Below are 27,964 nucleotides of genomic sequence, written 5' to 3' on the forward strand. Positions count from 1 at the left end.
CTCTTGTCTGTCTGCATTATCAAGGACATTTATTTCCATCACTGTATGATTTTCTTGTGTGCAAATGAACTCAAGCTTACGGATAATGTCAAATGTGATATAGCGAAGCACCTGAGTGAGTTGGGTGTGCAATTACGCAGGTACTTTCCCGAAATGGATGACACAAACAACTGGATTCATTATCCCTTTCATGCCCTGCCTCCAGTCCACTTACTGATATCTCAACAAGAGAGCCTCATCGAAATTACAACAAGCGGTTCTGTGAAAATTGAATTTAATCAGAAACCACTGCCAGATTTCTGGATTGGGCTGTGCTCAGAGTATCCTGCCTTGGCAAATCGCGCTGTTAAGACACTGATGCCCTCTGCAACCACGTACCTACGTGAGAGGATTCTCAGCCCTCACTAGCATGAAAACTTAATACAGGCACAGACTGTGTGGAAAATGATTTAAGGCTGAGATTCTCTCCAATACTACCCAACATTCCAGAGTTATGTGCATTCTTTCATGCACACCCTTCTCATTAACCTGTGGTGAGTTATTCCCAATTTTTGATGAACAAATAAAGTTTTATATGTAAGATGGCTAAATAAAGAGCAACATTTATTGTTGATTATTATATTATTTTTTGTGCCCTGATCCTATAAGAGCTCTTTGTCACTTCCCACGAGCCTGGTTGTGACAAACTCCCACTCATTCTTATGTTCAATAAATGTATTGTATTGTGTGTGTGTGTGTGTGTGTGGTTTGAGAATGCGCTGAGTCTGACCCTTGTGCTAGAGTGGGCATGCAGGTGAAGGTTGAATGTTTGCAGGGGTACAGCACTATAAAACGTTTGGGAACCACTGTAGATGATAGGGTATTTGTTTATTTATAATTTTTTCAAGCAAAGTATAAGGGAGTTGTACTCCAGTCTAGTAGGTGGCGGTAATGCAACATTTATTGGATGCTAACCGCCGTTAACTCATCGAAGAAGAAGCATCAGCAGCCGCTTTTGACTCTTAGGACATAGCTAATATTACCACTTTGTTTCATTTTAGCGTGGAATAAATATACCGGTAGCTAATTAATCTAGAAATGCATTACTATCAACGGTGTATTATATCTTTCCGTTATTTGTTCTAGATGGTTTTATTGTTGTATTCAGCGCTAGTGCCATTTGGATAGCTAGTAACGTTAGCTAACGCGTTAGTGAAAGAGTTTTGCCAGGACAGCTCTAGCTACTTTGTTTACGTCTTGCTTTACGAACTTCACCTGGCAAGCTAGCCACTCCGGTCCACTGTGGAACTAGGACACGGCATGGTTGTGGGCATATAGGCATATCCAACAATTGTATTGTTCTATCAGCCTTCCTGCCTTGGTAAATAAAAAGTTGCAGAGTTGTTGGAGCGCTAGAGAAGGCCTTTACTAGCCTGACACCATCACACCTGATAAAACTGATAAAACATTCTGATTGAACTGATCAACTAGACATGGTCGGAAGCGTCATAGCTGAATCTGTTGTGTTAGTGCAGGGCTGAAAAAAAGTCCTGCACACTCCAGTTGGAGACTACTCCGGAGGCTTCACAGCAAATGTCACGTGAAAGTCATTCTGTCCAGGGTAACTGACATATTACACTCTCGAGCCCTCCACAGCTGAGAGGGATGGAGAAAGTCCCGGTCAAACAGAGCCAAGTGTGTGGGCTGTGGGAGCTGAAGGAGCAGTTGGGGACCGGAGGGTTTGGACACGTTTACCTGTACCAGCACCTGGTGAGTCCGGATCATATGACTACACATACACATAAAGCCATCTGGAGATGAAAGTCTCAAACAACATTATCTTCTGAGATGTTCAGCAGGAATGCAATGTGTGTGTGTGTGTGTGTGTGAAGGAGACATCAGAGAAGATAGCAGTGAAATTGTGTCGTCTGGAGCTGAACTCAAAGAACAGAGAACGCTGGAGTAGAGAGATACAGATTATGAAGAAGTGAGTGTCACATCTACACATCTAGTAATAACCACACAAACACTGTCAGAACTGGGTTCAAATACTATTTAAAATAATTTCAAATACTTTAGCTGTACTTGCCTGCTGCACATATATCACTCCAGTGTAAATTGCTGAATTGTAATTACTTCGCTGCTATTGGCCTATTTAAATCTGGTAAATCTGGTTTGTTTTTGTCGCACTGCTTTGCTTTATCTTGGCCAGGTCACAGTTGTAAATGAGAACTTGTTCTCAATTGGCCTACCTGGTTAAATAAAGGTGATATGAAAAAAATGGAACCAATAAAACCTCAAAGTGCAAACCCACCTTACCTGGCGCTCCAGAGAGGTATCCTACAAAGAAAGCTAGATCTACTCAAGGCTTTCTAAATCTAACCAGCTTGACATTCAGGCTGCATCCGTAGTATGACAGTGGATGTTGCTCATCCGCTTGCCGTTAACTCTAGCAGGTTTGTAACTGCATGTAGCACATGGCTAGTCGAATGCCGAACTCTTCATTGAGACTATACTAAAAACGTCAAGCTATGGGGGAGTCAGTCAGTGCCACATTTCCATTTGTGCCAATATCAAAATGAAAGAAAAGAGTGTGCAAAGCTGTCATCAAGGCAAAGTGTGGCTATTTGAAGAATATCAAATATATTTAGATTTGTTTTACACTGTTTTGGTTACTACATGATTCCATATGTATTATTTCATATTTTTGATGTCTTCACTATTATTCTAATTTAGAGGTCGACCGATGATGATTTTTCAACGCCGATACTGATTATTGAAGGACCAAAAAAGCCGGTATCGATTAATCTGCCAATTTTTGTATTTATTTATTTGGAATTTGACTGCCTTCATGACTCGTGACAGCTGGTCACTGTAACAGACCTTGTCTGAAGGCTAATATCCATTCAATGAATTATATTTCTGATTGAAATAACACCCACCCTGTATAATTGACCTTAAAAGTAAAAAACAATCCATTTTTTTTATGAATACATTTTATTTCCAAGAAATTGTCATAGTTTGACAACTCTGTAAGCTTTAAAATGAAATCAAACTGAACCCTTTATATTTTCCAGTGATGAAGACCATAGATGTCTCATGGTATGGTGGGATATGCAAAATGGGTCAACTTTTGTCTCCTGAATGTTTTGTTATTTATGTCCAATATGTCACTTTCTGACAACTTCCATTGGCAAACATGTATGGAAAATTTTGTTTAAATCTAAAGGGATGCTGTGATTGAATTCAAACAGATTTACTCCATAGAATCATAAACACAGGGATCCCATCGATAGAGTGTACAGTAACTATAGATCATCTTTTGCTGCTCTTGACTGTCACCTTCTCTGTCCTTTTCTCCTGTGTCCTACTTCCTTTTCTTGTCTCCCCGACTCCTGACTCCTATCTTGTCTCCTTGCCTCTTCAGGTTGAGCCATGATAATGTGGTGAGAGCCAGGGAGGTTCCAGAGGAGATGAGTTTTATAGCACTCAATGACCTGCCACTACTGGCCATGGAGTATTGCTCTAGAGGAGACCTACGCAAGGTACACGCACGTGCACTCATACACACAACTGCAGTGATGCCATGTGTACAGTACCTTCAGAATGTATTCATACCCCGGCCTCCCGGGTGGCACAGTGGTTAAGGGCGCTGTACTGCAGCGCCAGCTGTGCCACCAGAGACTCTGGGTTCGCGCCCAGGCTCTGTCGCAACCGGCCGCGACTGGGAGGTCCGTGGGGCGACGCACAATTGGACCAGCGTCGTCCGGGTTAGGGAGGGCTTGGCCGGTAGGGATATCTTTGACTCATCGCCAGCGACTCCAGGTGCACTGTGTTTTCTCCGACACATTGGTGCGGCTGGCTTCCAGGTTGGATGCGCGCTGTGTTAAGAAGCAGTGTGGCTTGGTTGGGTTGTGTATCGGAGGCCGTACGGGAGTTGTAGCGATGAGACAAGATAGTAGCTACTAAACAATTGGATAGCACAAAATTGGGGAGAAAAAGGGGTCAAATTATAAAAAATAAAAATAAAAAATTTACCCCCTTTTCCACATTTTATGTTTTTAGAAATGTTTACAAATTAATAAACAATGAAAAGCTGAAATGTCTCGAGTCAATAAGTATTCAACCTATTTGTTATTCAACCTATTTGTTAAATTCAGGAGTAAAAATCTGCTTAACAAATCACATAATACATTGCGTGGACTCGCTCTGTGTGCAATAAACATGTTTAACAACTACCCCATCTTTGTACCTCACACATACAATAAACTCTAGTGTCCCTCAGTCGAGCAGTGAATTCCAAGCACAGATTCAACTACAAAGATGAGGGAGGTTTTCCAATGCCTCCCCAAAGAAGGGCGCCTATTGGTAGATGTGTAAAGAAATTTAAAAGCAGACATTAAATATCCATTTGAGCATAATGCAGTTATTAATTACACTTAGGATGGTGTATCATTACACCCAGTCACTACAAAGATACAGGCGCCATTCCTAACTCAGTTGCCGGAGAGGAAGGAAACTGCTTAGAAATTTCACCATGAGGTCAATAGTGATTTTAAATCGGTTAGAGTTCAATGGCTGTGATAGGTTAGTATTGTAGAGTTTTCTCCTAAATGACAGAGTGAAAAGAAAGACGCCTATACAGAATAAAAATATTCCCAAAACATGCATTCTGTTTGAAGTAAGGCTCTAAAGTAATACTACAAAAGAATGTGGCAAAGAAATTGTATTTTTGTCCAGAATACAAAGCCTTATGTTTGGGGCAAATCCAACACATCACTGAGTACCACTCTTCATATTTTCAAGCATGGTGGTGGCTGTATCATGTTGGGTAGACTTGTCATCGGCAATGACTAAGGAGTTTTTGGGGGGGATGAAAATAAATGGAATAGAGCTAAACACCGACATCATCCTAGAGGAAAACTTGGTTCAGACACTGGGACACATTCACATTTCATCAGGACAATTAACTAAAACACAAGGCCAAATATACACTGGAGTTGCGATGCTCCTCAGTGGTCTAGTTACAGTTTTCACTTAAATCGGCTTGAAAATCTATTGCAGGACTTGAAAATAGCTTTCTAGCAATGATCAGCAACCAACTTGACCAATATTGTACATTCCAGGTGTGCAAAGCTCTTAGAGAGATACCCAGAAAGACAGCTGCCAAACGTGACTCTGCATTTAATACTTATCTTTATTTTCCATTAAAATTTTTATTTTTACATTTTTTATTCCACTTTGACAGAGTATTTTGTGTAGATCGTTGACAAAAAATGACATTTAAATCCACGTGAATCCCATTTTGTTGCATAACAAAATGTGGAAAAAATCAAGTAGTGGGAAAACTTTCTAAAGGCAATGAATTGTATGTGACTGTTTTTCCTGATCCCTGTAGCTGCTGAACAAGCCAGAGAACTGCTGTGGACTGAAGGAGAGTCAAGTCCTTTCTCTACTCAGCCATGTTGGTAAGCTAGCCCTTTATAGTGAAATACACTCGTTCCTTTCTAGAGGTTGCTTTCCAGGGGTGTATTCATTAGTGTACACCAAAGCAAAATGCTTTGCAACAAAAAATGTTTTAACAAACAAGTGTTGCTTATTTAGATATTGGTCCCCCTGTTTTGGCCCATTCACTTCTGTTTGGTTCCAGTTGAGGCTGGTACATTGATACTTTGCAAGCAACATTTGGGAGTTTCTTTTCATTTTAGGTAATGTATCATTATTGTACACACAGGGTCTGGTATCCAATACCTCCATGAGAATAAGATCATCCACAGGGACCTGAAGCCTGAGAACATCGTACTGCAGGAGACCAGTGGGAAGGTGAGTGCACACACACACAAACAGGTATTTGGAAACTCAAATAAGTATTGGTGCTGTCCATCTCTCCTCCCTATCTTTCCCTCTTTCTATTTATCTTTCCTCTAGTTTGTCCATAAGATCATAGATCTGGGTTACGCTAAAGACTTGGACCAGGGCAGTCTCTGTACATCCTTCGTCGGAACTCTGCAGTACCTGGTGAGACCAAAACGTTTTTTTATACATTGACAATATATGCTTTTGAATCTATTTCCAATGGGAATTGTGTGTTACGTGTGTGCGCATGTTAGGCTCCAGAGCTGTTTGAGAATAAGCCCTATACTGTGTCAGTGGACTACTGGAGTTTTGGGACCATGATCTTTGAGTGTACCTGTGGCTTCCGCCCGTTCCTTCACAACATGCAGCCGGTTCAGTGGTGAGTGTGTGTCTGTCACTAAAATAGAAGGCAAATAATTGTATGTTCTTGTAGAACCAGTAAAAGTGTGTGTGTGTGTGTGTAGGACCAATAAAGTGCGCAACAAAGGTCCCAAGGACATCATGGCTGTAGAGGATATGAATGGAGAAGTGAGATTCTCTACACACCTACCCTACCCCAACAATCTGAGCAGGTACACATGCACACACACACATCACTCATAGTGGTCCTGTATGGCTCAGTTGGTAAAGCATGGTGCTTGCAACGCCAGGATTGTGGGTTTGATTCTTTGGGCCAACATGCATAAGATGTACAATACCAGTCAAAAGTGTGGACACACCTACTCATTCCAGGGTTTTTCTTTATTTGTAGTATTTTCTACATTGTAGAATAATAGTGAAGACATCAAAACTGAAATAACACATGAAATCATATAGTAACCCAAAAAAGTGTTAAACAAATCAAAATATATTTTCTATTTGAGATTCTTCAAAGTAGCCACCCTTTTCCTTGATGACAGCTTTACACACTCTTGGCATTCTCAATCAGCTTTACCTGGAATAGTTTTCCAACAGTCTTGGAGTTCCCACGTACGCTGAGCACTTGTTGGCTGCTTTTCCTTCACTCTGCAGTCCAACTCATCCCAAACTATCTCAATTGGGTTGAGGTCAGGTGATTGTGGAGGCCAGGTCATCTGATCCAGCACTCCATCACTCTCCTCCTTGCTCAAATAGCCCTTACATAGCGTGGCGGTGTGTTTTGGGTCGTTGTCCTGTTGGAAAAACAAATTATAGTCCCACTAGATGGGATGGCATGGCATATCGCTGCAGAATGCTGTGGTAGACATGCTGGTTAAGTGTGCCTTGAATTCTAAATAAATCACTGACCGTGACACCAGCAAAGCACCATTTCACCACCTTCTCCATGCTTCACGGTGGAAACCACACATGCGGACATCATCCGTTCACCTACGTCTCACAAAGACACAGCGGTTGGAACCAAAAATCTCAAATTTGGACTCATCAGACCAAAGGACAGATTTCTCCTGGTTTAATGTCCATTGCTCGTGTTTCTTGGCTCAAGTTAGTCTCTTGTTCTTATTGGTGTCATTTAGTATTGGTTTCATAAGCAGCAATTCGACCATGAAGGCCTGATTCATGCAGTCTCTGAACAGTTAATGTTGATGTCTGTTACTTGAACTCTGAAGAATGTATTTGGGCTGCAATCAGAGGTGCTGTTATCTCTTATTAACTTATCCTCTGCAGTAGAGGTAACTCTTGGGTCTTCCTTTCCTGTGGCGGTCCTCATTAGTGCTATCTTAGCGCTTGTTGAAACAATTTTGTTTCTGGTGTCCTTTGACAGCTCTTTGGTCTTGTGGAGTTTGGAGTGTGACTGTTTGAGGTTGTGGACAAGTGTCTTTTATACTGATAAGTTCAAACGGGTGCCATTAATACAGGTAACGAGTGGAGGACAGAGGAGCCTCTTAAAGAAGAAGTTACAGGTCTGTGAGAGCCAGAAATCTTGCTTGTTTGTAGGTGACCAAATACTTATTTTCCAACATAATTTGCAAATAAATTCATAAAAAATCCTACAATGTGATTTTCTGGATTTTTTTTCTCATTTTGTCAGTCATAGTTGAAGTGTACCTATGATGAAAATTACAGGCCTCTCTCATCTTTTTAAGTGGGAGAACTTGCACAATTGGTGGCTGACTAAATACCTTTTTGCCCCACTGTATGTGAAATGTTTTGGTTCGCCGGATCTCTCTCGGTGGACAGAGCCGCCTTATGAAGGGAGTTGGGCATTTTTGCGGCACGCTTGTAAGGCTCTGATTGTCCAAAATGGTTCCAACAAAATCTAATACTGTTGTCCTTCTTTGTAGTTGTCCGGTATCTGGTGACTTGTCTCGTAGTCCTGAACCGAACTACTTAGTTTATTTTCCTTCCATTTGCTCCTGAAGATGCTTCTTTGAAGATAGGCTAGCCAGACAGGTCGATGGTTCCCAGTGGGGTGATGAGAGTAGCGTAATACGATGGTTTGAGCAGAATAGTATGGTCCTACTTGAATTCGCTTTCGAATATACTTTAGCTGCATTAAGTAATCAGCCGTACCAGTGATTGTCCAGGAGGTGAGTTTATAGTCTCTACCTCGTGTTGAGATTCAAAGTTCAAACAACTTTAAACGTGTAGCTGCAGCTACACACTTTTGTGTTCTGGTATGTTAATTCTTAACCCCATCATTTTGTTCGAAATTGCGTTTTCGTCAGGCTGACACGCTCTCTGACCTCACTCGGGCGTGACTTGTCACTGCAAAGTTTATGTAAAACAATTATCTCTTATCAGTCCCTCCAGTATTCTGCGATCGCATAATTCAATGCAAAATCAACACATCTGCACATATTATGCGAGAGCTTGCAATTTTGACCAATCCACTTTTAGCACATAAAAGGGTCCAATCAAAGCAGGTTTGTAATTTTGACCAGTTACTGCACTGTTACCGTGGAAAATGGCCCAATCCAAAAACTCGTCAACAAAGTCTTCTCCCTGGCCTGTCAGCGTATTCACTTGCTAAGATGATGGGTGATTTGTTGATGACTGACTGGCAGTACAATGAACAGAAATCATTCTCATTTGCCAACAAAAATAACAGCTAATGACCATGCAAAACAATTTCCAAATGTTTTTGGAAACTAGAGAAATTCGACAATCACTTCGAATCAGTAAAGCATATGAGAATGTCAGAACAGTTGCAGCAGCAGATCACCATGACTGAATTGGTAACAGGGAAGACTGTGGCAAGCATTGAAAGACTCAAGGTGAGTGGCGTTTTACTCAAACATTTACTCCGCTGACCTTGGCTTTAGTAGGGTGGTCGCCACTCTCCTCTCCCCAGTCTGTCTAGGGAGAGCGCTGCTCAAAGCAATTTGTCAGCTTTGCCGTTTTAAACTCTCTGTAAAACTTATTACAGATCACGAAAGCACAATCTTTCTGAATATTTTAGAAATGGAATAGTACATTTTTTATCTATTTTTTTGTTTTTGTTCTTTATCTCCCCTACGACCCTTTCAGAAAACATCTATTTTTTTGTTGAGGGGGAGGGTTGCATCTCATGTTGATAGCAAGCCCCAAGCCTGATGGAGAGGTGTGTGTGTCTGTGAGTGGATTATGACTGAGCAGTATTCGCTTTTGAACATGTTAGAGTTTCGGCGGGAAAAGTCTCTTGAAACAAAGTAACTTTCCGTTGGTGAATTTGGAGAGGGAGACCTGAATCTTCTCAACTTGATTTTACAACAGGACATGAGTTGTTAATCCCCACAAGTCCCCCGATCTGACCTGTTTGGATCCTCACAGGACTGTCATGACAATGACGAGAGTGTGCAAAGCTGTCAAGGCAAAGGGTGGCTACTTTGAATAATCTCAAATTTATTTTGGTTACTACATGATTCCCTTTGTGTTATTTCATAGTTTTGATGTCTTCACTATTATTCTACGATGTCGAAAATAGTCCAAATGAAGAAAAACCCTTGAATGAGTAGGTGTGTCAACCTTTGACTGTTACTGTATGCGCATGACTATAAAAGCATCTGCTAAATGGAATGTACAGTATATTATTGCATTATATTAGCAGCAGTTTTCGGAACTTGTGATCCCGTCTATTTAAAATGTTGTTTTGTTTTTGCTCAATGTGTTACCTTTTTCTATGTGAGGAAAATTGTACTTTTTCGTGTGTCTGTGTGTAGGTCCCTGTTAGAGCCAGTGGAATCTCTGCTACAGATGCTGTTGCTGTGGGACCCTGCGACAAGAGGAGGAGTGACAGACCGTGACACACACACACCCTGTTGCTACACTACCCTACAGAACATACTCAACATGAAGGTACACACACACACTGCAATGCTTGAAAACAACTTAGCCTCTTGCGACGAGCAATCCCGTATCCGGGAGTGTAATTATAGCCTCAAGCTCATTACCATAACGCAACGTTAACAATTCATGAAAATCGCAAATGAAATAAATATATTGGCTCACAAGCTTAGCCTTTTGTTAACAACACTGTCATCTCAGATTTTCAAAATATGCTTTTTAACCATAGCTACACAAGCATTTGTGTAAGAGTATTGATAGCTAGCATAGCATTGAGCCTAGCATTCAGCAGGCAACATTTTCACAAAAACAAGAAAAGCATTCAAATAAAATCATTTACCTTTGAAGAACTTCGGATGTTTTCAATGAGGAGACTCTCAGTTAGATAGCAAATGTTCAGTTTTTCCAAAAAGATTTGTGTAGGAGAAATCGCTCTGTTTTGTTCATCACGTTTGGTTAAGAAAAACCCCCGAAAATTCAGTCATTACAACGCCAAACTTTTTTCCAAATTAACTCCATAATATCGACAGAAACATGGCAAACGTTGTTTAGAATCAATCCTCAAGGTGTTTTTCACATATCTATTCTATGATAAATCATTCGTGGCAGTTTGGTTTCTCCTCTGAACCAAATGGAAAAATGCATGCAGCTGGAGATTACGCAATAATTTCGACGGAGGACACCAAGCGGACACCTGGTAAATGTAGTCTCTTATGGTCAATCTTCCAATGATATGCCTACAAATACGTCACAATGCTGCAGACACCTTGGGGAAACGACAGAAAATGTAGGCTCATTCCTTGCGCATTCACAGCCATATAAGGAGACATTGGAACACAGCGCCTCCAAAATCTGGGGCATTTCCTGTTTGAAATTTCATCTTGGTTTCGCCTGTAGCATCAGTTCTGTGGCACTCACAGATAACATCTTAGCAGTTTTGGAAACGTCAGAGTGTTTTCTTTCCAAAGCTGTCAATTATATGCATCGTCGAGCATCTTTTCGTGACAGAATAACTTGTTTAAAACGGGAACGTTTTTCATCCAAAAATGAAATACTGCCCCCAGAGTTTCAAGAGGTTAACAAGTGGTTGCGGCACTAGCAAATTCAGCCTGAATGCAAGGGACTGTTCAATCTTGTTAATTGGATAGTAACATGAGCCCCTTGTAAATTGATGTGACTAATGGTCTTGTCAAACAAATCCATACAATTATGCATATGTGTGCATTCTAGGTGATGCATGTGTTGGACATGACGTCGGCCCAGCTTCACTCCTTCGTCCTTGGCAGTGAGGAGGGGTTACACTCCCTGCAGCAGCGTGTGGAGACACACACCCACACACACATCCCTCCGCTCAGCCAGGAGCTGCTGTTGGAGACTGGAGTCTCCCTGGACCCTCGCAGACCACCAGCACATTGCCTCCCTGATGGACCGGTACAAGCTCGTGCGTCCACACACCAGACTGGTTCAAATATTTAGGGTATTTCGATTACATTTTACATTAACATTTTTGTAATTTAGCAGACTCATATTCACAGCGATTTACAATTAGTGCATTCATCTTAAGATAGCTTGATAATCAGTGAAATCTTTACCATGTTTATCTCTCAATAACAGAAGGATGACACAAGTGAAGTGATGACACTAGTTTAGTCTAGTGCTGTAGATTGGCTGCACCAAGTAATCTTTCAATGCAGCAGGTAATCATTCTTTGTCATGACTTCATGTATTGAGTTTATATATCAATTCAGGGGTCAATTTGACTCATGGTTTTTGTTATGATATTCTTTTTGCGTTAGTGTATTGCAGTGGCCGTCAGTGACGTTTAAGATGATGGAAGACAATTGCTTTTTTTTTATGAGCATGGCATTATTTCTATTACTGGATGACCGTCATTTTTATTCTATTCACCCAGTTCAATGTAACATCGATAGGTTAGGCCACAACATGATATTTCAATTGTCCCTATACCCGTCATGATGTTTCTACAACTAAGCCTATGAATGAAAGGTTACAACGCAGGTGTACATGTCAAGAGACATTTTAGTAATCAAGGTGACAGTGACACATTCAATACCGCCTTGCATCCTCTTGCCTGCATCTAGCTGATCTAGGGTGTAATCATTAGTCCAACAGTTACAAACAAGACTTTCTATTGGACAAAATCCCTGTTTCGTTCCAGTTGCTTCCGTTTTAAGATTTTTTTTTCAACAGAATCGGTGGAATGATTAGACCCCTGATCATACACAAACACTGTTCACTTTCATAGCAGCCACATACAAATAGCATGTTAATTTTGCTCGTTGAATAATTATTTATCGCATCTACACGATTTCTTCCGCTCGCTCACCTTTTCCCTTTGCGTGTATACTTCAGTGCACAACACATCAGCTATCTGTGATCAGGCAAAAAAAACTATCCAAGTCAAACCTTCATATCGTAACTGCTAACTGCTACACACAGCCTACATCGTTGTCACAATATTAGCTAACGTCATAGTCAAAATAGCTACTAGAACTAAGGCGTTAGTAAACTCGCTACAATCATGAAGTACAGTGCACAGTCAGCAAGTAGTTAAGCAGCTTAACTTGACTTGGATGTGTGTCATTGCTGGATAGCCAGCTAGCTAACACATCCCTCTCTGTTTGAGTTGGCTAAACTAGCTAGCTGCATTTGATAGTTAAGTGAAAGTGAAAAAAAATATGAAATATAGCTAGCTCTCGCTTCATTATTAAAGGAATGAATTTGTTCAAAACTGTTCAACTTTCTCTTTCTGAGTCAACTACTCACCACATTTTATGTACTGCAATGCAAACTAAACTCAGCAAAAAAAGAAACGTCCCTTTTTCAGGACCCTGTCTTTCAAAGAGAATTAGTAAAAATCCAAATGACTACACATATCTTAATTTTAACTTTTTGGTAACAGGGGGCAGTATTTTCACGTCCGGATGAAATGCATGCCCAAATTCAACTGCCTGCTACTCATCCCCAGAAGATAAGATATGCATATTATTAGATTTGGATAGAAAACACTCTGAAGTTTCTAAAACTGTTTGAATCATGTCTGTGAGTATAACAGAACTTAGGCGGCGAAACCCTGAGGACAAACCATTCAGATTTTTTTTTTTTTTTTGAGGTCACTCTCTTTTCAATGGGTTTTCATTGGGAATCCAGATTTCTAAGGGATCTTCATGCAGTTCCTACCACTTCCACTGGATGTCAGTCTTTAGAAATTGGTTGAGGTTTTTCCTTTGTGTAATGAAGAAGTACGGCCATCTTGAACGAGGGTCACTTGAAGTGTACTGTTAGATAGAGGCGCGTGACCAGAAAGCATGCTACAGTTTGTTTTCCTCCTGTATTGAACACAGATCATCCCATCTTCAATTTTAATGGATTATTTACATTTAAAAAAATACCTAAAGTTGTATTACAAAAGTAGTTTGAAATGTTTTGGCGAAGTTTACATGTAACTTTTGAGATATTTTGTAGTCACGTTGCTCAAGTTGGAACCAGTGTTTTTCTGGATCAAACGCGCCAAATAAATTGACATTTTGGATAAATTTCTCAAACACTTTAGGGACTATTGTGATAAGAACAAATGTGTCCATGAGAAGATAACAAAAAATATCTAGTTAACAGAAGAAAGGAAGACAAAATAAGGACAGAAGAAAAAGGAAAAGAAAAAGGACAACAAAGTGAAACCTCTAAAGAAACAAGAGACCATAATATAAGAAACAGCACTATAGAGAGATAGAACAACAACAACGCAGCCACTGCCAGCTAGCCTACTTCAGCAGTACTGTATCATTTGAATTATTTTAGTCAATAAGATTCCTGCTACGTAAGCTTAACTTTCTGAACATTCGAGACGTGTAGTCCACTTGTCATTCCAATCTCCTTTGCATTAGCGTAGCCTCTTCTGTAGCCTGTCAACTATGTGTCTGTCTATCCCTGTTCTCTCCTCTCTGCACAGACCATACAAACGCTTCCACACCGCGTGGCCGCGGCCACTCTAATCTGGTGGTCCCAGCGCGCACGACCCACGTGGAGTTCCAGGTCTCCGGTAGCCTCTGGAACTGCCGATCTGCGGCCAACAAGGCAGAGTTCATCTCAGCCTATGCCTCCCTCCAGTCCCTCGACTTCTTGGCACTGACGGAAACATGGATCACCACAGATAACACTGCTAGTCCTACTGCTCTCTCTTCGTCCGCCCACGTGTTCTCGCACACCCCGAGAGCTTCTGGTCAGCGGGGTGGTGGCACCGGGATCCTCATCTCTCCCAAGTGGTCATTCTCGCTTTCTCCCCTTACCCATCTGTCTATCGCCTCCTTTGAATTCCATGCTGTCACAGTTACCAGCCCTTTCAAGCTTAACATCCTTATCATTTATCGCCCTCCAGGATCCCTCGGAGAGTTCATCAATGAGCTTGATGCCTTGATAAGCTCCTTTCCTGAGGACGGCTCACCTCTCACAGTTCTGGGCGACTTTAACCTCCCCACGTCTACCTTTGACTCATTCCTCTCTGCCTCCTTCTTTCCACTCCTCTCCTCTTTTGACCTCACCCTCTCACCTTCCCCCTCTACTCACAAGGCAGGCAATACGCTCGACCTCATCTTTACTAGATGCTGTTCTTCCACTAACCTCACTGCAACTCCCCTGCAAGTCTCCGACCACTACCTTGTATCCTTTTCCCTCTTGCTCTCATCCAACACTTCCCACACTGCCCCTACTCGGATGGTATCGCGCCGTCCCAATCTTCGCTCTCTCTCCCCCGCTACTCTCTCCTCTTCCATCCTATCATCTCTTCCCTCTGCTCAAACCTGCTCAAACCTTCTCCAACCTATCTCCTGATTCTGCCTCCTCAACCCTCCTCTCCTCCCTTTCTGCATCCCTTGATTCTCTATGTCCCCTATCCTCCAGGCCGGCTCGGTCCTCCCCTCCTGCTCCGTGGCTCGACGACTAATTGCGAGCTCACAGAACAGGGCTCCGGGCAGCCGAGCGGAAATGGAGGAAAACTCGCCTCCCTGCGGACCTGGCATCCTTTCACTCCCTCCTCTCTACATTTTCCTCTTCTGTCTCTGCTGCTAAAGCCACTTTCTACCACTCTAAATTCCAAGCATCTGCCTCTAACCCTAGGAAGCTCTTTGCCACCTTCTCCTCCCTCCTGAATCCTCCTCCCCCTCCCCCCTCCTCCCTCTCTGCAGATGACTTCGTCAACCATTTTGAAAAGAAGGTCGACGACATCCGATCCTCGTTTGCTAAGTCAAACGACACCGCTGGTTCTGCTCACACTGCCCTACCCTGTGCTCTGACCTCTTTCTCCCCTCTCTCTCCAGATGAAATCTCGCGTCTTGTGACGGCCGGCCGCCCAACAACCTGCCCGCTTGACCCTATTCCCTCCTCTCTTCTCCAGACCATTTCCGGAGACCTTCTCCCTTACCTCACCTCGCTCATCAACTCATCCCTGACCGCTGGCTACGTCCCTTCTGTCTTCAAGAGAGCGAGAGTTGCACCCCTTCTGAAAAAACCTACACTCGATCCCTCCGATGTCAACAACTACAGACCAGTATCCCTTCTTTCTTTTCTCTCCAAAACTCTTGAACGTGCCGTCCTTGGCCAGCTCTCCCGCTATCTCTCTCAGAATGACCTTCTTGATCCAAATCAGTCAGGTTTCAAGACTAGTCATTCAACTGAGACTGCTCTTCTCTGTATCACGGAGGCCCTCCGCACTGCTAAAGCTAACTCTCTCTCCTCTGCTCTCATCCTTCTAGACCTATCGGCTGCCTTCGATACTGTGAACCATCAGATCCTCCTCTCCACCCTCTCCGAGTTGGGCATCTCCGGCGCGGCCCACGCTTGATTGCGTCCTACCTGACAGGTCGCTCCTACCAGGTGGCGTGGCGAGAATCTGTCTCCTCACCACGCGCTCTCACCACTGGCGTCCCCAGGGCTCTGTTCTAGGCCCTCTCCTATTCTCGCTATACACCAAGTCACTTGGCTCTGTCATAACCTCACATGGTCTCTCCTATCATTGCTATGCAGACGACACACAATTAATCTTCTCCTTTCCCCCTTCTGATGACCAGGTGGCGAATCGCATCTCTGCATGTCTGGCAGACATATCAGTGTGGATGACGGATCACCACCAAGCTGAACCTCGGCAAGACGGAGCTGCTCTTCCTCCCGGGGAAGGACTGCCCATTCCATGATCTCGCCATCACAGTTGACAACTCCATTGTGTCCTCCTCCCAGAGCGCTAAGAACCTTGGCGTGATCCTGGACAACACCCTGTCGTTCTCAACTAACATCAAGGCGGTGGCCCGTTCTTGTAGGTTCATGCTCTACAACATCCGCAGAGTACGACCCTGCCTCACACAGGAAGCAGCGCAGGTCCTAATCCAGGCACTTGTCATCTCCCGTCTGGATTACTGCAACTCGCTGTTGGCTGGGCTCCCTGCCTGTGCCATTAAACCCCTACAACTCATCCAGAACGCCGCAGCCCGTCTGGTGTTCAACCTTCCCAAGTTCTCTCACGTCACCCCGCTCCTCCGCTCTCCCACTGGCTTCCAGTTGAAGCTCGCATCCGCTACAAGACCATGGTGCTTGCCTACGGAGCTGTGAGGGGAACGGCACCTCAGTACCTCCAGGCTCTGATCAGGCCCTACACCCAAACAAGGGCACTGCGTTCATCCACCTCTGGCCTGCTCGCCTCCCTAGCACTGAGGAAGTACAGTTCCCGCGCAGCCCAGTCAAAACTGTTCGCTGCTCTGGCCCCCCAATGGTGGAACAAACTCCCTCACGACGCCAGGACAGCGGAGTTAATCACCACCTTCCGGAGACACCTGAAACCCCACCTCTTTCAGGAATACCTAGGATAGGATAAAGTAATCCTTCTCACCCCCCTTAAAAGATTTAGATGCACTATTGTAAAGTGGCTGTTCCACTGGATGTCTTAAGGTGAACGCACCAATTTGTAAGTCGCTCTGGATAAGAGCGTCTGCTAAATGACTTAAATGTAAATGTAAATGTAAGATTGTTCCTCTAAAAACAAAAATCAACACTCAGCTAATTTCAGGTATGTGAGCACAAACTTGAATGTTGTGAAAATTCTGTGCAACTTCCGGCACGTGTTTAATTTGAGCATTGAGGCTGTACCTGGTTTAAGTTAGTTTTAACAGTGGCCAAGAAATGTACTGCGGCTACTTGATCATAATGTAGGCCTACCAGTGGCCTACCATTAAAAACAATGGAGAAAAAGGCATGGAAATAGCTGGTCTATCGTTCAACCCACGGTAGCAGCAAATGTGTGGTGTTCAATGGAGACCTACATTCCATGAGACTTTTGAAAAATATATGCAGGGCTTGACATTAACCTGTTTATCCACTTGTCCTTTAGATAAGGAGGTGAATGTAAATGTTTGATGCAAGAAACCACTACAAAATAAAGTAGTATTATTCCCATACCATTATTACAGAGAATCAGAAGCAGCATGCTCTGCCTATTGGCTTACTTAGCTTATTCAAGACTGTCTCAAAATACAACACTGCCATTTAAAAAAAAGCTCTTTACCTGACTTGAGATTCAAAATGGCTAGAAATAACTACAACTCACTAACTAGCAAAGAATATGAACAAATGTGCACAGGTGGCTACATGCAGCTCTTGCTTTGATCTCAAAACAAGAGCATCTACTTGTGACCGCTCATGCTTTAAACACAGTCCAGTTCAAAGTGAATGGCACAGATCCACATATGACAATGGTCTATTTGCATATAGGCCTACTGCAGCTCTGATTGGTTATGACCCACCGGTCTGTGTAGAGTACAGGCATGTCAATACAATACAATCATACTCCAATTCGCTCTACGTACAAGTACATTTCTTGCACAGTTTTGTATAAGTCTTCCATAGTTCATTTTGTTTTGGTATGTTACATTGACAGTGGCTAATATTGCGTTTATTTGAGCACAATTCCCACAGTAGAGTGAAACGTTGATAGTGTTAACTAAAGAGGAAAACTGAAGTTCAATCTCATGTTTCTCTGCGGGAGCTGATATTTCTTCTGCCGGCAGGGGAGCTCTTAGCCCGCAGCTAAGAGGGAACATTGTTAATGACCCTAAAACTTTTCAAGTTGACAGGCTCCTAATAACAAATAATCAAATGCATGTATTTGAACCCAGGTCTGACACACACACACACACACACACACACAAGGGTTGGAAAATATGACGATAGCATCATCTATGACTGACAGTCATCATGGTGACTACATTGGGATGTGACAGATGATGGTTTAGCCTATTTAAACTTGACTGGCGCAGCTCAGTAAAAAACAGACTCTTGCAGGGCAGCACACAAGTGGCATTCTGAGTAATTTGCCTAATCCTATTTGCTATAGCCTATTTCAATATATATGTTATCAAATTGCAAATTGTATTTGTCACATGTGCCGAATACAACAGACCTTAGCATGAAATGCTTACTCAAGAAAGAGTTAAGATAAAATGTTGTAAATAAAGTAAAAATGTTCATAAAAAGTAACATAATAAAATAACAATAACGAGGCTATATACAGTGGGTACCGGTACTGAGTCAATATGTGGCGGTACAGGTTCATTTGTACATGCATGAAAGTAGCGGTAAAGTGACTATGCATAGAATAAACAGCGAGTATCAGCAGTGTAAAAACAAGGGGGGTGTCAATGTAAACAGTCTGAGGAGCTATTTGATTAATTGTTCTGCAGTCTTATAGCTTAGGGGTAGAAGCTGTTAAGGAACCTTTTGGACCTAGACTTAGCACTCCGGTACCGCTCTCCGTGCGGTAGCAGAGAGAACAGTCTATGACTTGGGTGACTGGAGTCTTCCTCTGACACCGCCTAGTGTATATACAGGACCAGTCAAATGTTTAGACACACCTACTCATTAAAGCATTTTTTTCTGTATTTTTTTTATTTTCTACATTGTAGAATAATAGTAAAGACATCAAAACTATGAAATATGGTATCATGTAGTAACCAACTGTTGACTGGTACTGGATGTCCGGAAGCTTAGACCCAGTAATGTACTGGACCGTACGCACTACCCTCTGTAGAGGCAGTGATGCAACCGGTCAGGATGCTCTCGATGGTGCAGCTGGAGAACTTTTTGAGGATCTGGGGACCCATGCAACATCTTTTCAGTCTCCTGGGGGGGGGGGGGGGGGACTAGGTGTTGTCATGCCCTCTTCAGGACTGGCTTGGTGTGTTTGGACCATGATAGTTTGTTGGTGATATGGACACCAAGAAACTTAACTCTCGACTCGCTCCACTACATCCCCATCGATGTGAATGGGGGCATGTTTGGCCCTCCTTTTCCAGTAGTCCAGGATCAGCTCCTTTGTCTTTCTCACATTGAGGGGGCGGTTGTTGTCCTGGCACCACACTGCCAGGTCTCTGACCTCCTCCCTATAGGCTGTCTCATTGTTGTCGGTGATCAGGCCTACCACTGTTGTCGTCAGCAAACTTAATGATGTGTTGGAGTCGTGTTTGGCCACGGAGGCATGGGTGAACTGACAGTACAGGGGGAGCCCCCGAGTTGAGGATCAGCATGGCAGATGTGTTGTTGCCTACCCTTATCACCTGGGCGGGCTCGTCAGGAAGTCCAGGATCCAGTTGCAGAAGGTGTTTTGTCACAGGATCCTTAGCTAAGTGATGAGCTTTGTGGGCACTATGGCTCAATGTTCAATCAATAGCATTCTCATGTAGGTGTTCCTGTTGTCCAGATGGGAAAGACCTGTGTGGAGTGTGATTGACATTGTGTCATCTGTGTATCTGTTGGAGTGGGTCTAGGGTTTCTGGGATGATGGCATTGATGTGAGCCATGACCAGCCTTTCGAAGATCAGATCAAATTTTATGACCAATTTATGCAAAATTCCAGGTATTTCCAAAGGTTATACATAATTTTTCTTGACACTGTATGAGATGAGTAATGCAAGATATGTAAACATTGTTAAAGTTACATTATTTAAAGTGATTAGTGTTTCATTTATTGAAGGGTACAATTTCAAGGCAGTGGCTCGGGTGGTTGTTGTCCTTGATCTTTTTGGTCTACCTGTGACATCGGGTGCTGTAGGTGTCCTGGAGGGCAGGTAGTTTGCCCCTGTGATGCATTGTGCAGACCACACCACCCTCTGGAGAGTCCTGCGGTTGTGGGCCGTGCAGTTACCGTACAATTTCAAGGCAGTGGCTCGGGTGGTTGTTGTCCTTGATCGTTTTGGTCTTCCTGTGACATCGGGTGCTGTAGGTGTCCTGGAGGGCAGGTAGTTTGCCCCTGTGATGCATTGTGCAGACCACATCCCCTTCTGGAGAGGGTGATACAGCCCGACAGGATGCTCTCAATTGTGCATCTATAAAAGTTTGAGGGTTTTAGGTGACAAGACACATTTCTTAATTTAAGTTTGTTGGTGATGTGTATGCAGAGGAACTTAACTTTCCACCTTCTCCACTGGTGTCCCGTCGATGTGGATTGAGGGGTGCTCCCTCTGCTGTTTCCTGAAGTCCACAATCATCTTTGTTTTGTTGACGTTGAGTGAGAGGTTATTTTCCTGACATCACACTCCGAGCCCTCACCTCCTTCCTGTAGGCTGTCTCATCGTTGTTAGTAATCAACGCTAATACTGTTGTGTTATCTGCAAACTTCATGATTGAGTTGGAGGCGTGCATGGCCACACAGTCATGGGTAAACAGGGAGTACAGGAGCGGGCAGAGAACGCACCCTTGTGGCGCCCCCAGCGTTGAGGATCAGCGGAGTGGAGATATTTCCTACCTTCACCACCTGGGGGTGGCCCGTCAGGAAGTCCAGGACCCAGTTGCACAGAGAGGGCAGTGCGATGACGATTGCATCGTCTGAGGATCTATTAGGGTGGGAAGCAAATTGAAGTGGGTTTAGGGTGTAAGGTAGAGGTGATATGATTCTTGACTAGTCTCTCAAAGCACTTCATGATGACAGAAGTGAGTGCTCCACGACAATAGTCGTTTAGTTCAGTTATCGTTTGCTTTCTTGGGAACAGGAACGATGGTAAGCCATCTTGAAGCATGTGGGGCCAGCAGACTGAGGTAGGGAGAGAGTGAATATGTCCGTAAACATTCCAGCTAGCTGGTCTGCGCATGCTCTGAGGACGCGGCTAGGGATGCCATTTGGGCCGGCAGCCTTGCGAGGGTTAACCTTTCCGTGGACACTTAAGGGACAGTCATAACGAGTGTGTTTCTTTTGATCTCATGTAGGACAGGAAACACACATAATTGTATCTCTTAAATGGCACATATGGAGTCATGTAGTAACCCCAAAAATATAAATATATTTTATAATTGAGATTCTTCAAATAGCCACCCTTTGCCTTGATGACAGCTTTGCACACTCTTGGCATTCTCTCAACCAGCTTCATGAGGAATGCTTTTCCAACAGTCTTGAAGGACTTCCCACATATTCTGAGCACTTGTTGGCTGCTTTTCCTTCACTCTGCGGTCTGACTCATCCCAAACCATCTCAATTTGGTTGTGGTCGGGGGATTGTGGAGGCCAGGTCATCTGAAGCAGCACTCCATCACTCTCCTACTTGGTAAAATAGCACTTACATAGCCTGGAGGTGTGTTTTGGGTCGTTGTCCTGTTGAAGAACAAATGATAGTCCCACTAAGCCCAATCAGATAGGATGGCGTATCGCTGCAGAATGCTGTGGTAGCCATGCTGGTTAAGTGTGCCTTGAATTCGAAATAAATCACTGACAGTGTCACCAGCTAAGCTCCCCCACACCATAACATCTCCTCCTCCATGCTTTACGGTGGGAAATAGACATGCAGAGATCATCCGTTCACCCAACACCTCTCACAAATACACAGCGGTTGGAACCAAAAATCCAATTTGTACCCCATGCCAAAGGACACATTTCCACCGGTCTAATGTCCATTACTTGTGTTTCTTGGCCCAAACAAGTCTCGTTTGATTAGTGTTTCCTTTTGTAGTGGTTTCTTTGTAGCAATTCAACCATGAAGGTCTGATTTACACAGTCTCCTCTGAACAGTTGATGTTGAGATGTGTCTGTTGAACTCTGTGAAGCATTTATTTGGGCTGCAATTTCTGAGGCTGGTAACTCTAATGAACGTATTCACTGCAGCAGAGGTAACTCTGGGTCTTCCATTCCTGTGTGGCGGTCATCATGAGAGCCAGTTTCATCATAACGCTTGATGGATTTTGACATATTCACTGACCTCCATGTCTTAAAGTAATGTTGAACTGTTGTTTCTCTTTGCTTATTTAAGCTGTTCTTACCATAATATGGACTTGTTTTTTTACCAAATTGGGTTACAGTATCTTCTGTTTACACCCCCCTCCACCTTGTAACAACACAACTGACTGGCTCAATCGCATAACGAATGAAATAAATTCCACAAATTAACTTTTAAGAAGGCACACCTGTTAATTGAAATGCATTCCAGGTAACTATGAAGCTGGTTGAGAGAATGCCAAGAGTGTGCAAAGCTGTCAAGGCAAAGGGTGGCTATTTTGAAGAATCTCAAATATAAAATATATTTTTGTTTAACACCTTTTTGGTTACTACATGATTCCATATGTGTTATTTCATAGTTCTGATGTCTTCACTTATTCTACAATGTAGAAAATAATAAAAAATAAAGAAAAACCCTTGAATGAGTAGAAGTCCTTAAACATTTGACCGGTAGAGTGTACACACACCCACATCAAATCACTCACTCACTCGCTCACACACACACATTGACATGTTTTCATTTCTCTCTAGCGAGGCTGGGACAACGCCATAGTCTACCTGTTTGATAAGAGTCTGACGAAATACTCTGGACCTTTCACTGCCCGACCCCTGCCTGACAGCGTCAACTTCATAGGTAGGCATCACAACTACACTATAGGTAGGCATCAAAGCTACACAACCCTCTAGGTAGGGCTGGGCGATTATGGCCAAAATATAATTTCACTGTATTTTTCCACATTTTTTACGGTATTTTATGTTTTTGAATAATACAAATTCTAAATTTTGCTTTGAGTAGTACGTGACCCTAGGGTGGCAACACATACATTCTAAGTGATTTCAATGGGTCTTCCTCCATTCTGATTTGTTTTATATTGTTCAATTAAACATGTTCTGCATTTTCGTATTTGTTTTCCTGCTCACTTGAGATCATCTCCACACTGCCACATAGGGCTACAAGATATTGGCAAATAATCTCAGCATGATTTATAAAACTTTTTTTTTTTAAAGGGTTTTACCAAATGTTGTAGTATAGATTTGACTTTTGATTTAGATTAAAACACTTGGGTGAGCTATTGAAGTCATGGAAATATGATGATTTTTAATTCTTTAGTTAAAATATAATAGTAGGCACTTTGAATACTCTGTTTGACATGACAATGAATTAAAGTGCCAGGGAGGAGTTATTGTGACACGGTAGGAACCAAAGTGTTGGTCAATGTTTCCTACGGGACCCTATAGTTTTTGGCTACATTTAATGTTTTCTCTTAGCTACTTCATGTAGGTAATTTATTCCTGCTTCGCCTAATCCTCTTTGGTTTAGAAGATACTGTCACACAAACAACATGCTGATTTTGGCCTACACCATAATTGGTATCAGGCTGTATTAGCTAGCTATGTTTGCTCCGACTTAGTACATTTATTAGCTAGCTAGCTATTAGCATTAGCGGCTAACGTGATTTAGGCACAACATGCTTAGAAAAGACAAACTAGCAGTTTGCAGATATTGTAATTATAGAGGTCTAGTGGATTTATAGTAAGACGCAAAGTGGAAACAGCATGGTTGTCATCAACATTGTTGCATGTTCTGCATTGACCATGCAGACTGAACACAAGTGTGTCCTGGTCGAGTAACAACAACATGCGTTCCTTGAGTGACGGGCGGGGCTTGATCTATGTAGAAAGCGTATATTATAAAAATGTACGTTACACACGGCGTATCACATTTAACAAACCTAACATTAAATACCACTATGGAAGATAAAGTAGAAACCCAAACCGGTCATTGCATCAATAACTGTATATTGTAAAATACGGTATACCACCCAGCCCCACCTCCTATGTAGGCTTCACAACTACACAACCCCATAGGTAGGCTTCACAATTGAATAACTCCATAGGTACTGTAGGCTTAAAAATCTGCCAAGACTATCACTATATGCTCTTCCCAATGTGAGTATTCCTTGATGCAGGGTAAACATTGGGAAAAGCTAATAGCAAGTCTGGACAAAATGCAATTATGTTAACCTCATCCCCAGGCTATTAACAAAGTGCAGATACAGTAAATGTCTGGGAACAATATTACAATTATATTGAAGTTGATGTCTGTAAGCAGGAAGTCGCCCTGCTATGTATGATGTCATATTGCTTCTGTGTCTAAATGTGAACTCTTCCTCGCTGTATGTGTGTGTTAGTGAGGGAGACGAAGACCCAGCTGCCTCTTGCTGCTCTAAGGAAGGTGTGGGGAGAGGCGGTTAGCTATGTCTGTGGTCTGAGAGGGGACTACAGCAGACTGTACCAGGGACAGAGAGCTGCCATGTAGGTGCACACACACACACACACACACACACATGTGGCACAGACACACTTGTACACACTCACACATAGGCATGGCACAAACACACACACGCTTGCCTTTCTGCCCTCACTCTCAACCTTGTGTGTTTGTGCACATGTAGGTTGAGTCTGCTACGCTACAACACCAACCTGACGCGGTATAAGAACGTGTTGTTTAGCCAGTCTCAGCAGCTCAGAGCCAAACTGGCCTTCTTCACCACCAGCATACAACAAGACCTACAGCACTACGACCAGCAGAGAGACACTGGCATCTGTAAGCTGTGCGTGCGTGTGTGTGTGTGTGTGTGTGTGTGTGTGTGTGTGTGTGTGTGTGTGTGTGTGTGTGTTACTGACTGTTTTCTGAACTCTGACCAAACCTGTAGCCTCTGAAAAGATGCTGAAAGCCTGGCAGGACAATGAACAGAAAGCTGATGCCTTTACACAGGTACTATACTATATAGTTTTGTATGATGGCTGTCTACTCTACCAACAGCTTCTGCTAGCATGTATTGGACTGTGAGAGAAGCATTTGATGGCATAGCTTCGGTGTCTGTGTGCATGCACCTGTATGTGTGTGTTAGGTATCAGAGGTGGGCTATCTGGATGAGGAGATAGTGTGTCTCCACTCTGAGATCGTGGAGCTGCAGAGGAGTCCGTTTGCCAGGAGACAAGCTGACATCATGGAACAACTGTAGGTGTCTCACATAATTCTACAGCTTTTTAAACTATTTCCATGAAATGGACAAAGTATCGTTTTGTAAATATATATATGTGTGTGTGGTTTCAGGGAGGAGAAGGCCATTGAACTTTACAAGCAGCTGAAGGCCAAATGCAAGAGTGAGTAGAACCATTTCAGCACAATACTGATCTAGTATAGGCTGGTAGAGGTGTGTCTGTGAGAATGTGGATTCTCATTGGCTATACTGGTTTTGTGTGGGTGCGCGTGTGTGTGTGCGCAGGTCCAGACCCCCCTCATGGCTACAGTGACAGTTCAGAAATGGTGAAGACCATTGTCCAGACAGTCCAGAACCAGGACCGAATCCTCAGAGACCTGTACACACACCTCAGGTACACACGCCTCAAGTACACATGCACACACCTGTACACCTATACCCTTCTCTCTTTCTCCCTCCCTCTAGTAAGCCCTTTTCTCTTTCTCTCCCTCCGTCTGCTTCCTTCTAGTAAGATCTTGGAGTGTAAGTGTCGTATTGTAGCATTGTTTCCTAAGCTGGAGGGGGCAGTGGAAAGCATCAAGGCAGCAGAGGCTGCAGTCATGACTATGCAGATGAAGAGACAGAGAGAGTTCTGGCACCTGCTCAAGATTGCCTGTGTAAGTAAACACGTGCACAAACACACAACTCCTGTTTAGAAGCAAACAGCCCAACAAACACCAGCAGTACAGTGTTATTACTGTTGTCATCAGTTGTCTTTACATGGTTGGGAAGGTTACTTTCTAAATGTAATCCATTAGTAACCAGTTACCTGTCCAAATCGTAATCTTTAGGATTATCCAAATTTTGTAACATAATCTGATTACTTTCAGTTACTTTTGGATTACTTTCCCCTTGAGACATAAGAAGACTAAAAGGATCCATCAAACGCATTTGGTGTGTCATCATAGTGGTCTCTGACATGTGGTCAGACTCGCTCAATGGAACAAACTTAATAGCACCTTTTTTTAATGTAATTGAGAACCAAAAGTGTCATAATGTATGGGGTTTTTTTTCAAACTTTTTATAAGTAATCGGTGAAGTAATCAAATAGATTTTCAAAGGTAACTGGAATCTGTTTACAAGTTTTTTGCTGATAATGTAACTGATTAGTTTGTTTTTTTGTAATCCGACTATAACCCGGGTCTTTACTATTTTTTACATTTTATTTTGTGTGTAGGCCCAGAATGGCAGTCACAACTCTCTAACCCCCAGCTCAGACGCCTCTAGTACCCCTCCTCTCACCATGAACCCACTAAGACACACACACAGGTAAGACCATACTAAGTAACTAACGTAGTAATGTAATATGATCTCTAAAACCACCCTCTACAGTTCTACCAAAGAGTAACAAATGACTAAATAACACATTGGCACCATTCATGTTCTCAGTGAGTCAGTATGCCACCTACTGGATGAGAACCAGCGTTACCTGAGTCAGCTGACCTCTCTACTGCAGGAGACCTCACAGGACAAAACATGCAGTATCATGGTGCGTCCACGAGACTTGGGTGTGTATGTGGGGGGGGGGGGGGGGGCTATATGTGTGTATCCTGACTTACCCCTTGCCTATCTATCTCTGATGCAGGACCAGGACTGGAGTTGGACTCAGTATGGATCTGTGGTTGACCCAACCCTAGAGACTCTAGACACACACACGCACTAGTAATGTGTGGGTTGACTCATAATCCGCAGTCCCTGCGGTGAAATCCACAGGGTGGGCGGGTATAGGGTCATGAAATATTGTGTGGATGAAGGGTGGGAGGCGGCGGGTTGAATAAAGAGAAAATCCATTAAAAAAATCATCCATAAATGTATCATTCTTGTGCAACATTGAGGTTTTTCTTTCATTATTTTGAGGCTCTGGCATTAGTGCATAAGCATAAGCTTTCGGGCATAACTATATGCGTGCCAAATAGCCTACCCGCCTATTGCCAAATGCTTTTGGGAATAGGCAGACAAAGTGGAGTTTTCACAGCTTTCTATTTCTTTACAAACTGTCAAACTAATGAAATTTGGACATTTTGCACAAAAAAAGGGAACGTTTAAACATTTTTTTTTAAAAAGATTGCATTTTCTCCCCGGTCCATCTCTTCTCCGCGAAAGAAGTGGAGATGACATAACTTTACCAATGTCAACTAGATTTAATTATATCGATTTATGACATTCTGAACAATAATAACTGCATGTATCAACTCTTAATTTTATTGGTCACATACACATGGTTAGCAGATGTTATTGTGAGTGTAGCGAAATGCTTGTGCTTCTAGTTCCAACAGTGCAGCAATATCTATCAATTCTACAACAACTGCTTAATACACACAAGTCTAAGTAAGGAATGGAATAAGAATATATTGTAATGACCTGACTAGATCAAAAATGAACAATTGTCCAGGCAGAGCTTGAGTTTGCGAATTGACGGTTTATTAAACCAACTTTACACAGGCTACTGTTTGGGCCGTAGCGCACGCCAAAAAGATGACAGATAACCCACAAGCCAATCGTGACCTTCTCTTGTGAAGCCCAGACGTAAGAGAGAGAACAAAAGCTGAACCTGGTCTTAACTTCCAATGCTCCACCCCCCT

At 42.9% G+C, this 27,964-nt stretch overlaps 1 protein-coding gene across 4 annotated transcripts; it reads left to right on the forward strand.

Annotated features, from left to right (window-relative positions):
• The first annotated feature begins 944 nt into the window (after positions 1 to 944).
• On the forward strand, positions 945 to 27,150 carry LOC115106755 (inhibitor of nuclear factor kappa-B kinase subunit alpha-like). Of its 4 annotated transcripts, none has more exons than XM_029629799.2 (21): positions 947 to 1,749; positions 1,872 to 1,966; positions 3,407 to 3,524; positions 5,378 to 5,447; positions 5,714 to 5,802; positions 5,908 to 5,997; positions 6,090 to 6,214; positions 6,300 to 6,407; positions 9,954 to 10,089; positions 11,308 to 11,508; positions 22,867 to 22,969; positions 24,528 to 24,651; positions 24,792 to 24,943; positions 25,053 to 25,114; positions 25,251 to 25,360; positions 25,457 to 25,506; positions 25,629 to 25,737; positions 25,852 to 25,999; positions 26,560 to 26,651; positions 26,772 to 26,890; positions 26,968 to 27,123. In XM_029629799.2, exons 1-21 carry the CDS (start codon positions 1,645 to 1,647, stop codon positions 27,006 to 27,008), a joined length of 2,247 nt encoding a protein of 748 aa, XP_029485659.1. In that variant the 5' UTR covers positions 947 to 1,644; the 3' UTR covers positions 27,009 to 27,123. The 4 variants fall into 4 exon arrangements, with proteins under 4 accessions (XP_029485661.1, XP_029485659.1, XP_029485660.1 ...); XM_029629798.2 differs by having other exon boundaries at positions 948 to 1,749; positions 26,772 to 26,871; positions 26,968 to 27,150; XM_029629800.2 differs by lacking the exon at positions 6,300 to 6,407 and having other exon boundaries at positions 26,772 to 26,871; positions 26,968 to 27,150.
• The last annotated feature ends 814 nt before the right edge of the window (positions 27,151 to 27,964 follow it).

Source organism: Oncorhynchus nerka, linkage group LG23 (assembly GCF_034236695.1).
Source record: "Oncorhynchus nerka isolate Pitt River linkage group LG23, Oner_Uvic_2.0, whole genome shotgun sequence".
Taxonomy (NCBI): domain Eukaryota; kingdom Metazoa; phylum Chordata; class Actinopteri; order Salmoniformes; family Salmonidae; genus Oncorhynchus; species Oncorhynchus nerka.

What these genes read in the sequence shown, in the direction of transcription:
- LOC115106755 (XM_029629798.2), top strand. Translation starts at nt 1,645, where the DNA reads ATGGAGAAAGTCCCGGTCAAACAGAGCCAAGTGTGTGGGCTGTGGGAG. An exon ending in TTTACCTGTACCAGCACCTG is followed by an intron (nt 1,750 to 1,871) that starts GTGAGTCCGGAT and finishes GTGTGTGTGAAG; the next exon opens with GAGACATCAGAGAAGATAGC. An exon ending in TGCAGGAGACCAGTGGGAAG is followed by an intron (nt 5,803 to 5,907) that starts GTGAGTGCACAC and finishes TCTTTCCTCTAG; the next exon opens with TTTGTCCATAAGATCATAGA.